At 47.0% G+C, this 11443-nt stretch overlaps 1 protein-coding gene across 2 annotated transcripts; it reads left to right on the plus strand.

Annotated features, from left to right (window-relative positions):
• Positions 1–257: 257 nt before the first annotated feature.
• On the plus strand, positions 258–6012 carry Pgbd2 (piggyBac transposable element derived 2). Of its 2 annotated transcripts, XM_042674363.1 has the most exons (3): positions 258–361; positions 2324–2385; positions 4206–6012. In XM_042674363.1, exons 2-3 carry the CDS (start codon positions 2369–2371, stop codon positions 5968–5970), a joined length of 1782 nt encoding a protein of 593 aa, XP_042530297.1. In that variant the 5' UTR covers positions 258–361; positions 2324–2368; the 3' UTR covers positions 5971–6012. The 2 variants fall into 2 exon arrangements, with proteins under 2 accessions (XP_042530297.1, XP_042530298.1); XM_042674364.1 differs by lacking the exon at positions 258–361 and having other exon boundaries at positions 1828–2385.
• The last annotated feature ends 5431 nt before the right edge of the window (positions 6013–11443 follow it).

Raw genomic sequence — 11443 nt, forward strand, 5'->3', positions numbered from 1 at the left:
CCGGCGGCGGGCACGGAGCCCGGCGGCCCGATCCGCGCGCGGTCAACCCGGAGGCCCGAGACTCCCACTTCCACCGGTTTCGCCCGAGCCACGTTTGACAGGCACCGTCCAAGGACGACCGGAAGTCTCGGCGCGGCCCCTCTAGGCCGTCCGGAGGTCTCTGCGTCTCGATGGTCTCTCGGGTCTCGGGTGAGGCCACGCCCGGGGGGCGTGGCCGGAGCTGGAGGCGGGCCGAGGCTCGGGTGCGCTCGGGTGCCGGACGTTGCGCGGCCGCGACGGCTGTGCCCAGCACCGTCTGGACTCGCAGCAGTGTCCACAGCGCCTGGTGCGGGCCTGCGAGGCTCGGGCCTGGCCAGCCCAGGTAGGCGTCTTCCTGTTTGTGATGCAGGCAAGGTTCTGGCCTTCGTGCCAGCGAGGCGGGCCCGGGCGTTGCATTTTTGCTACGGCGTTGACGTGCGGGAACGGTGGGCGGACTGGTTTCCGATCACCCTAGGCCCAGGAGCATCGAATGCCTGCGGACGCTAGAGGGCGCTGCGGGCCGGGGCGGGTCCTGGGCGGGGGCGTGGCCGGGGCGGGGGCGGGGCCTCCCGGCTCCTGGGCGGGGCCGGGGCGGGGCTCGGGCCGGTCGTGGGCGGGGCCGGGGCGGGCCGCGCTCCGCGGCCCCTCCCCGCCAGCTTTTCCTCTGACACCGAGCTGGGGAGGCGGCCGCCCTCTTCTGCACGCGGCTAGTTTTGAGGCCTTTTACATTTCGAAGATCATTTGCATCGTGAGGTGTTTTCACAATGGACTGCAGAAGCGTCCCCGGTGCGGTTCCCGAGCCCTCCGCCTCCCGGTTTACCCGTGGGCAGGGCCGGCCGCCGCGTCCGCAGGCCCCGCGCGGGGAGAGCCGGGCGGCACGCGCCGTGCTGTATTCCAGTCGTGGATCGCCGTCCATCAGGAGCCTGAGAGCCAGGCCTGGCTGGCAGGAGGGGCTGACGCTTCGCAGAGCCCTGCGCCCCCCTGGCGCTCGCTCACGTTGAGATCAGCCTTCTCCTGGCTCGCTGCTCCGCCCGCCCTCGGGGTGGAGCCGCGGTGGGGAGGGCTTCTCAGCGGGGAGCCAGGGAGATCCTCCGTCTTGGCCAGGAAGGTGGTTGGATGTATGCAGGGAGGGGCTGCTGCTCTCAGAAAACACTGGCCTAGAAAACACTGGTTAGATAAGTTACAGTAAGTGTGTGTGTGTGTGCCAGTCCTGGGGTTTGAACTCAGGACCTGGGCACTCTCCGTGAGCTTGGCTCAGCGTGTCTCAGTTGTAGTCCAGCCGTTATCTGGGTCTGGACCAATTTGAAGGGAAGTATTCCTGTGTTCATCAGCCTGTGGGTTCCCGTGCGGGCTGAAGGCCCCTTCTCCCTCACTCACATTCCCTTCACAGGACCATACCCATGGGTCTTTCTCTAAGGCAACTCAGAACACCATAGCTGGTTTCCCTAAGTGAACAGAAGAGAGAGAGGGGAGACAGACAGACAACAAATTGGAGCCCAGTCTTCTGTCTTAGAAGAGATATCCCATTCCTTTGCCATGTTCTGTTTGCCAAGAGTCACTAGGTCCAGCCTGATGAAGGAAATTACACGGGGCAGGAATAACAAGACAAGTTTGGGAGCCATCTTAAAGGATGACTGCTACAGATGTTTTGGAAATTTGATGAGGTTATCAACTTTATCTTTAAATGCTGTTTTCTTCAAGAAAAATTACCTTTTTGGATATCAATACTTAGAAAGCTTAACTTTTTACTTTTTCACAATTCTTTATTTAGAATTTAATGCTTAATACAGTAGTGACTAAGTTAAACAATATAAAATTGAAAACCAGGCATATTTCAAAAGCTCAGAGGCCATTTGTGGCTTGGGACTGCCACATGATATAGAGAATTCTGACACAGAATATTTCCATCATCACAGAAAATTCTGTGAGCAGCACTACTCTGGAACAGCGTCGTTCAGGGCAACTTTGAACAATTTAAGGGAATGAGAGGATGACTATCCTTGAGTGGGTGGAAGGACAATATTAAGTATCCCATAATGCTCGGGTCTGACCCTGAACCTCCAGCGAAGACTCATCTAGCTGCAGATGGCAATAGTTCTGACAACCGTCCTGATTTAGAATGGATTACGGCATGAGTTGTAAGAGGAAGAGCTGTTCTTTTTCCCTCTAAGTAGCCATTTGCTAGACACCACTTCCTGTGTATGTCCAATACACTTCTTGCTCACCCCCAGCGAGCCTTTAGCAGATGCTGCCTCCTTAAATGGTAGAGAAGGTTCTATTATTAAAGATTGAATTTTTCTTTCAGATTCTTGGATGCTGAGTAAAGACAACTTTATCTTCTCAGCTCATCATGGCGTCAGTCTCAAGGTAAGAGTATTGTTTGATGAAATGCTTTATGGAAATACTCCGCAGCTTCTGGAATGCTGACTCAGTGGCATTTGTAAGTTGCTAACTGCACAGTTAAGTCTTCAGAAAGATAAAAGACGTTGGGAGGGGAGGGAGAAGAGATGCGCAGACGGGAGTGTACAGTACAAAGTGGGCATGTGGGCATGTAGCACCAGCTTGTGCACTTGATGTAAAACATGCCTCAGCTTTCCAGTTTTCAAAATTAAGACACCAGATAGCTGTGTCTGGAGCCACCTGGGTACCTGCTAGCTTTTCCATGCCTACAATGTGTTTCACTGATGAAGACTCTGGTGGTGAAGATGGCCAGCGAGGAGCTCAGCTGCCTGGAAGAGCGCTCATGCTTCCGCTGTGTCTGAGGACTCTGGCCCTGGGTCATGGGGTAAGCAAGAGCTTAGGCAGTAAGAGTGGAGAGGCCGTCTCCTGACAGGCCTGTGAACGGAGTAAAACTATGGCAAGGAGGAGGATGGTGTTTGACTCCCACAGAGATCCGATGTGTGACGTCCTTACCGCTAGAGGTTGGCAGGGGAGTAGTGGAGTGAACTCTAATACAACGTGAACTCAAGAATCCATGGCAGGTCTGTGTGGAAATAGTGGTAAATCCTGCGTCCTTCCTCTGTCCTTGTCATTGAGCCTGGGAAGGTATGTAGGGCAGCAACAGGGTCATCCACACCTTTTTTCCACAAGTCCATTCTAGCAGTGAGTGATATGTTACAGTTTGAATCTGTTCATTGGCCTGAGTTCACACACCCACCTGCCCCCTCCCCCGCACCCTGGGGCTTCCTGTGACTGCTGAACACATCTGAGGCCCTGCCAGGGCTCTGCGCGCCGTGGGGCTGGACTCACATGCCTCTGCTCTACTCTGCGTCCTCGCTGTGCCTTCAGCCTCGCGCCTGTGGTGTTTCCTCTGCCTGGGATGTCCTGTCTCCTGCCACCTGCTGTGCTTATTCCTCATTCCAAGCCTTCTAGTTCATGAGCCTCCCATTACCATTTTATCTTACACAGAACATCTAATATCACTGTTTTATGACATTCTCAGCCTCCGGTCCAGATTAGCACTAGTCACTACCTGTCTAGCTGCTTGTTTGTTGATGTGTTATCTGTATCTTCCAGTTATAATGAAAACGGTGTAGGCTGCGAGGGGATTTTTCTTCTGCCAGTCTCTGGACTTCTCATTGCTGATATGCATTACAAGCGATTTTGTTTTACTGTCCATTTGGTTCCTGTGTCCATAGAGTACAAAGGACAGGAGATTTCCTGTTTCCCAAATGTTCTTCTGAATTGTAGTCAGTATGCCTGAGATACCAGCACGGGAGCCATGTGGAAGAGTCAGCTTTTAAACTTGGGAAATAAGAGCTTACATAAGGGGAATTAGAGAAGCTGGAAGCAAGGGAAACATCTGTTGGTGAGATAGATGGCAGGAGCAGAGCTGGAGGTCCGTTGAGTGGAGGGGGAGAGCGGTGGGCGCCATGGGTGCTAGCCAGGGCTGCTCATGAGCATTTTGTTATCTGAGGCAATACTAGAGCTGCTTGGACTTAGCACTAGAAGTGATTACTTAACACTGTATTCAAGAGGCAAAATACACAATGCCTGGCATCAACAAAATACTTCTACCTCTAAAATCATAAATAGGTATTTATCTGGGAAGTTCACCTGCTTGGTCAAGGCAGATCTGTGCAGAGGTTCAAGCAAGTGCTTTACAATGAGGATTCATTCCTCTTTTCCTGCCGCAGTTTTGGCTCTCCAGAGGTGCCTGGCACTGACTCTGTGTCCTGTTTTGGCAGAGGGGGAGGGGCTGCTGGGAGACGTGCCCACTCGAAGGTGAAGTCCACCAAGCTGCTGGAGGTTCTGAATGCTCTGGAGGATGGAGACTCAGGCCATAGCAGGGAAGAGATTTTTATCGCACCGCCTGACAACGCTTCAGGGGACTTCACCGATGAAGATTCTGGTGATGAAGATGGCCCGCGAGGTGCTCAGCTGCCCGGCAGAGTGCTGCAGGCCTCGGTCGTGGCCGAGGACTCCGACACTGGGGAGGATAATGAGGACCTGGAGCTGCAGCCAGCCAAGAGGAGGCGGAAGGCAGCCGGGGAGCCTCAGCGCTTTTGGGCCAAGAGAGATATTCGACCCGACTTCAGCAATTGGACAGCATCAGATCCTCACATTGAGGATCTCAAAAATCAAGAGCTCAGCCCTGTGGGCCTCTTTGAACTGTTTTTTGATGAAGGCACACTTAATTTCATCGTTAACGAAACCAACCGTTACGCTTGGCAGAAAAATGTCAACCTGGGTCTCAGCGTCCAGGAGTTGAAGTGTGTGCTGGGCATTTTGATCTTAAGTGGGTACATCTCCTATCCCAGGAGAAGGATGTTTTGGGAGACCTCTCCTGACTCCCATCATCGTCTCGTGGCTGATGCGATTCGAAGGGACAGATTCGAGCTCATCTTCTCATACTTGCACTTTGCAGATAACAACGACCTGGATGACAGTGACAGGTTTGCCAAGGTCCGGCCACTCATCGTTCAGATGAACGGCAATTTCCAGAAGCATGCACCCTTGGAAGAGTTCTACAGCTTCGGTGAGTCTATGTGTGAGTACTTTGGCCACCGGAGGTCCAAGCAGCTGCACTCAGCGAAGCCCGTACGGCTGGGGTATAAGATCTGGTGTGGGACCACCAGCAGAGGCTACCTGGTGTGGTTTGAGCCCTCCCAGGGCACGCTGTTCACCAAGCCCGACAGCGGCTTGGATCTCGGCGGCAGCATGGTGATCAAGTTTGCGGACGCCCTTCAGGAGCGTGGCTGTCTGCCATATCACATATTTTTTGACAAGGTTTTTACAAGTGTCAAACTGATGTCTATTTTGCGGAAGAAGGGGGTGAAGGCCACAGGGACGGTCTGCGAGTACAGAACCGAGCGGTGTCCGCTCAAGGATCCCAAGGAACTGAGGAAAATGAAGAGGGGCTCGTTCGATTACAAGGTGGATGAGCGCGAGGAGATCATCGTGTGCCGCTGGCACGACAGCAGCGTGGTCAACATCTGCTCCAACGCCGTGGGCATCGAGCCGGTGCGGCTGAGCAGCCGGCCCGCCGGGGCGGCCAAGACGCGCCCGCCCGTGTGCCAGCCGTCCCTGGTGAAGCTGTACCAGGAGAAGGTGGGCGGCGTGAGCCGCATGGACCAGAACATCGCCAAGTACAAGGTCAAGATCCGGGGCCTGAAGTGGTACTCGAGCTTCATCGGGTACGTCATCGACGCGGCCCTCAACAACGCCTGGCAGCTGCACCGCATCTGCTGCCCGGACGCGCGCGTGGACCTGCTGGCCTTCCGCAGGTACGTCGCCTGCGTCTACCTGGAGAGCAACGCGGACGCCTCCTCCCCGGCGCGGCGCGGCCGCCGCCTGGAGACCGAGAGCCGCTTCGACATGATCGGGCACTGGATCGTCCACCAGGACCGGAGGACGCGGTGCGCCCTCTGCCACTCGCAGACCAACACCCGCTGCGAGAAGTGCCAGAAGGGCGTCCACGCCAAGTGCTTCCGGGAGTACCACGTCCGGTGACGCGGGACGCGCGCTTCGGGGGAGCGCCACTTCCGGTGACGCCGGACCACGCGCTTCGGGGGAGCGCCACTTCCGGTGACGCCGGACCGCGCGCTTCGGGGGAGCGCCACTTCCGGTGACGCCGGACCACCACGCGCTTCGGGGGAGCGCCACTTCCGGTGACGCCGGACCACGCGCTTCGGGGGAGCGCCACTTCCGGTGACGCCGGACCGCGCGCTTCGGGGGAGCGCCACTTCCGGTGACGCCGGACCACCACGCGCTTCGGGGGAGCGCCACTTCCGGTGACGCCGGACCGCGCGCTTCGGGCGAGCGCCACTTCCGGTGATGCCGGACCGTGCTTTTTGGAGAGCATCACATCCGGTGACGGTGGACGGCGTGCTTCAGGGAGTGCTCCATCCGGTGATGTAGACTCTGCTTCCCGGAGCATCACATCCGGTGACACCCGGACCACATGCTCAGGTTGGTGTATAATGAAGTGAGCGCTGAGAGCCTTTGGAGCACCATCTGTTTTGTGTTGGAAACAAAAGACCTTCCTTCCTTAGGATTTGACTTTGTATTTTCTCTTAATTCCCAACACAGCTACCTTCTCCACTGTATTCTGTTAGGCTTCCATGTAATATGTTAATATTTGTTCTAGTTTTCGTATAGGTTTACAAATCTATTTTATACTAGTATTTACTACTTAAATTTAGCCACATAAAGATCTTGCTTTGGGGTATATTTGAGTACTAGGAAGGATAACCAAAGTAAAACTTGTATGAACAGTGGAAAGATTTTTTTTTTGTTGTAGATATGTTCTGTATTTCAAGATGAAGGCAGTTGCCTAGAAATACCATAATATTATGAAAGTTTTCCTAATATTCATTTCACTAGTCCAAGACTATCAAATTGACCAGGGACAGATAATCTGCCTTGTATTTATTGAGAAGGCTAAAGTTATAGAGCTCATTTTTTTAAAGATAGAAAAGTTTATTAGAAGAAAAGTATAACAGAGAACAAGCACATGGTATAGTCATGCCGTGGGAGATTCCTATTTTCTTTATAAAAGAAGTTTCCTTAATGTACATATATCCATGTGGAGTTTTATTTTTATAAATAACAAGAGGTAGGAATCCATTTCTTTAAAACTTATATGTATTTTCCCACTGATTTACATTCTACCTTTATAATTCCCTGAATTTAGGGAGAACATATTGAAATATAGAAGCATTTTGTTGGTTGGGAAGCCTAGAGGAACACATTGTGAAGATGAAAAGGAATACATACGTAAAATTGAGTCTCTCAGTAATCTAGGCAAGCAAGTTGAGTATTCTCTTTGGGAAAGATGTTTCAGTAGCACAAAGGAACTATAAATACATTTAAAACTTATATTCATCAAAATTAAAATGCAAAGAAATTGAGAAAATATGTTCCATGTTCCTACATTTGCAATAATATACACAGTAAATAAACATAGATGACAGGAAAAAAACATGCAGTGTGGTATATAAAAATGATTGGCTATAAGAAATGAACAAAAAGACATGGAAGAGACTCTGCTATAGTCACAAAATGCAAAGAAAAGCAATTACATACCCTTTTTTTTCATCCCTACTATTAATTATGTAAATGTGGAAAGATGGTAGACTAATACAGTACCCAAAGGAGTGTAAATCTGTAAATTTCTGAAGGTAGTTTAATAAAGTTTTGTTCAAAATCTTAAGAACTGTTTATACCTATAGAGTGAAGCAAATGTTCAGTCTGCAGTGAAAAAGATGGAATAAACTAAGCACGTTACAAACATCAGTGGATGTTATACTTCATAGGTGAAAGCAACTCTTCATGAGCTACTTGTCAGTTACAAATAAAAAAAAACAACTAATACCTCAACAGGCAAACACCATCCCTAGTGATGCACTTGAAGTTAATAGCAGTGGAAACATTGACATTATTTATCTTTTACCTCATTATTCTCCCCTATCTTACTGGCTGGCACATGAAATCTGAATTTCAAATCATGAGGAAGCATGGAAACTGAAATCGAAAGACATGCTATGAAAGAACTGGCTTGTGATCCCTCCATTTTCAAAGGCAGCAAACCTGTAGATTTCTAACTCTGATACTGAGTCTTCTGATGGTCACTTATAAGAACGCTTGAAATTACATTGCGTTCACCTAACTTTAGTATGTGTAGATCCTTGATTATGTGCGCCTACAAAATCCTTGTTATTCAGAAAGGTAGAACCATTTACAGGTTCTGGGGATGAAAGGATAACTATCTTTTGGAGAATCTTGTTTCTTCCCACTGTCCCTTCAGGCTTGTTTTTCTGGTGACATTTTTAGGTAAATTTGAAGGATTTTGTTAATGCAGTTATTTAAGAAGAAATGAAAGACTGACTCCCCTAGTGAGGGATTGGAAAACATGGTCTCATAAGAGAGTCAGCTTTGTTTTATGCATAAGCAAGAAAGGAAATAGATACGTTTTAAAATATTACCTTTAAGAGTATGACTGCTTATGTTAAGTTGGACTGGGTAAACTTGACAGTGTAGAACTGGATTTTATTCACTTGACAAAAAGAGCATATGCAGGAGAATATGAGTAATCTTCCTGATGATAATAAGATACCAATCTGTTTGATGCCAGGACAAAAAAATCTATTATGAACTACAATAGTTGGAGGGAGGCATATGTACACACAGGCACACACACATACAATTCAAGCCTGGAGACAACTAGATACTTCTGTCTTAAATGCATTGAGCCGATAGGCTATAATTAAGAATACAAGCATTTTAATATTTTCATAATGACAAAGAGCATGATATGAGCATTTTTCTCTTAGAAGAGTAGTGTTTATTTAACATATTGATATCATCAATTGAAAAGTCTTCCAAAGGATACTAAACTTTAAGGCTATGGCTAGATTTACCAATTGATGAGGAACACCAAAAAAAAGAAAGAAAGAAATTTATCTTCATCTTAGAACCACTGTGTGCACTCTAGAGTTAGGAAAATGTGTTACCCATGATTGACATATTTCTAGGGATGCATACTGAAACTGAAAAAATTTTGAACACCCTGTAATGGGAAGTTAGGAGGAAAGATCATGCCTTTGAAGTAGAAGGAAGGAGTAGATAAGTTGCTGGTGAAATTGTAATCACCTGCCAAAGTTAGGTCTGAGCCTGATCAAGTATCTCCTAGACGGAACAGGTATATCTTATCTAGATGTCAAAGGAAAACATAAATGCCAGAATCTTTTCCAATTTGTTAGTTCTTTGCCTGTAAGCTAAGATCTAGTTTGAAAACAAGCAACAGCCTAAGTAGACATTTTGCTAAAGACAACTAACAGTCAACACGTAAAAATATTCAGCATGGTGCATCATAAGGAAATCCAAATCAAATCAAATATCACTTTGCACCAGTGAGAATGACTCCTATAAAAAGATGAAAGGTAACACATACTGGCAAAGATGTGGAGGAAGGGGAGCACACTTGGTGGGAATGTAAGCTTGGGTAGACATTATGAGAAACACTATGAGTAATTCAAAAGAGAACTACAATATGATACACCAATTCAGTATTTAGTTGGGGGAAATATCCACAAAAAATGAAATCAGTTTGAAGGGCTGGGAAGGTGACTCAGTGGTAGAGCGCTTGCCTTGCATGCCTGAGGGCCCTGGGTTTGATTCCTCAGTACCACATAAGAAAAAAGCTGGAAGTGGCGCTGTGGCTCAAGTGGTAGAGCGCTAGACTTGAGCTGAAGAGCTGAGGGACAGCGCCCAGGCCCAGAGTTCAGGCCCCATGATTGGACCCCCCCAAAACAAAACAAAACAAAAATGAAATCAGTTTGAAGCGACATCTGCTCTGCCATGCTTTTTGCAGCATTTGTCACACTACCAAAGAAGTGGAACTCACATGTCAACAAGCCAATGAATGGACAAAGAATATGTGGTATATATACACACACATACAGTGGAATACTATTCAGCCAATGAAAATAATGGACTCCCGTCATTTGTGATAAGATAAATGGGACCAGAAACCAATTTATTATGGTTAAGTGACATGAACCAGGCACAGAAAGATAAGTGGCATGATCTCACTGGCATGTGGAATCTGGACAAGGTGATCCAATGGAAATGCAGAGGATAACTGTGGTTACAAGAATGGAAAGAATAGGGTGAGGGAAGGTGAGGAATGTGAGTTAGAAGAAAAGGATTGGTGTTCATTACACAGTAGTGTGACTATAAGCTATCATGTATTACATATTTCTGAAAACAATGTTTTGAATGTTTTCACACAATAAAGATTTGCTACCTTGCCCTGATTTGAGCATGAATTATGCAATGAATGTATTGCCTAATTACATGATATTCTATCTATCCACCCATCATCTACAATTTTCATTGTCAATTAAAATAAAAATTTAAAACAAAAATTTCTGAAACCAATAATGAGCTTCCAGGTAAATATAATAAAAATAAGTCCAGTTAATCCAAATTAGGAAGTGTAAAGACTGGATCATAGGAAAATATCAATAAAACAGAAAATGCAAGTAAAACTCTCTTGGAAAATTTAATAAAATGGATCAACATTTGGCCACCCTGAGCCTGAAAAAACAAAGACTTTCTCAGTATTGCAAGTCAGAGATTGAGGGAATCAACACACATTTTACAGATACTAAAAGAATGAGGAAATGCTCTGAGAAGTTTTATGGAAGGAAATTTAAAACATGAAGTTGAACATTTAACTGCACATAAATGCACAAATGAAGCTCACAAGACAAGGAAACATGAATGGACTTGTATATATTTAGATTGTTTTAATTCCTAATTTAAAGTCTTTACTACAAAAATTCTCCCCAGGTAGATTCATTGATGAGTTTATTAAACAGCAAAGAATCAATAACTATGTCCACAAAAAGCTTTCAAGTAATTGAAGAGAAGGCCCGGTGCTATTGGTTGTGGTTTGAAGGCAGCCCAAGTAAAATTAGTTGGAGACCTCCTTCTCAACCCACAGCTGGGCATGGTAACATGCACCTGTCCTCCTACCTAAGAGTCTGAGATTGGGAAGATCACAATTCCAGGCCATCCCAGGCAGAATGTCTGCAAGACTTAACTCTTCACAGAAATTTGATGTGTTGGTATGCACCTGTCACCCCAGCTATGATAAGATACATAAAACAGGCAGATCATGATCTAGGAGTGGTTGTGGGTAGGAAGTGAGCCTCTCAGAAATGACCAGAATTAAATGGGGTTTGAAGTTGGCTTTACAGTAGAGTATCTTCCTAGCAAGCAAAAGGTCTTGAGTTCAAACTTCAGGAAAAAAGTAAAAGTAATTCAAGAGTTTATTTGTTTAAGGTCATTATACTATCTTCAGATAGATTTTAAATATTTATGAAGATCCTTCATAAACATTAGATACAAAAAAGTCTCAACAATTTATTTAAAAAGCAAAGCAATATCAAGAGGGATAAGGATTATGAGAAGGTAA

The sequence above is a fragment of the Dipodomys spectabilis genome, unplaced genomic scaffold, assembly GCF_019054845.1.
Source record: "Dipodomys spectabilis isolate Male_0828 unplaced genomic scaffold, ASM1905484v1 ptg000019l, whole genome shotgun sequence".
Taxonomy (NCBI): domain Eukaryota; kingdom Metazoa; phylum Chordata; class Mammalia; order Rodentia; family Heteromyidae; genus Dipodomys; species Dipodomys spectabilis.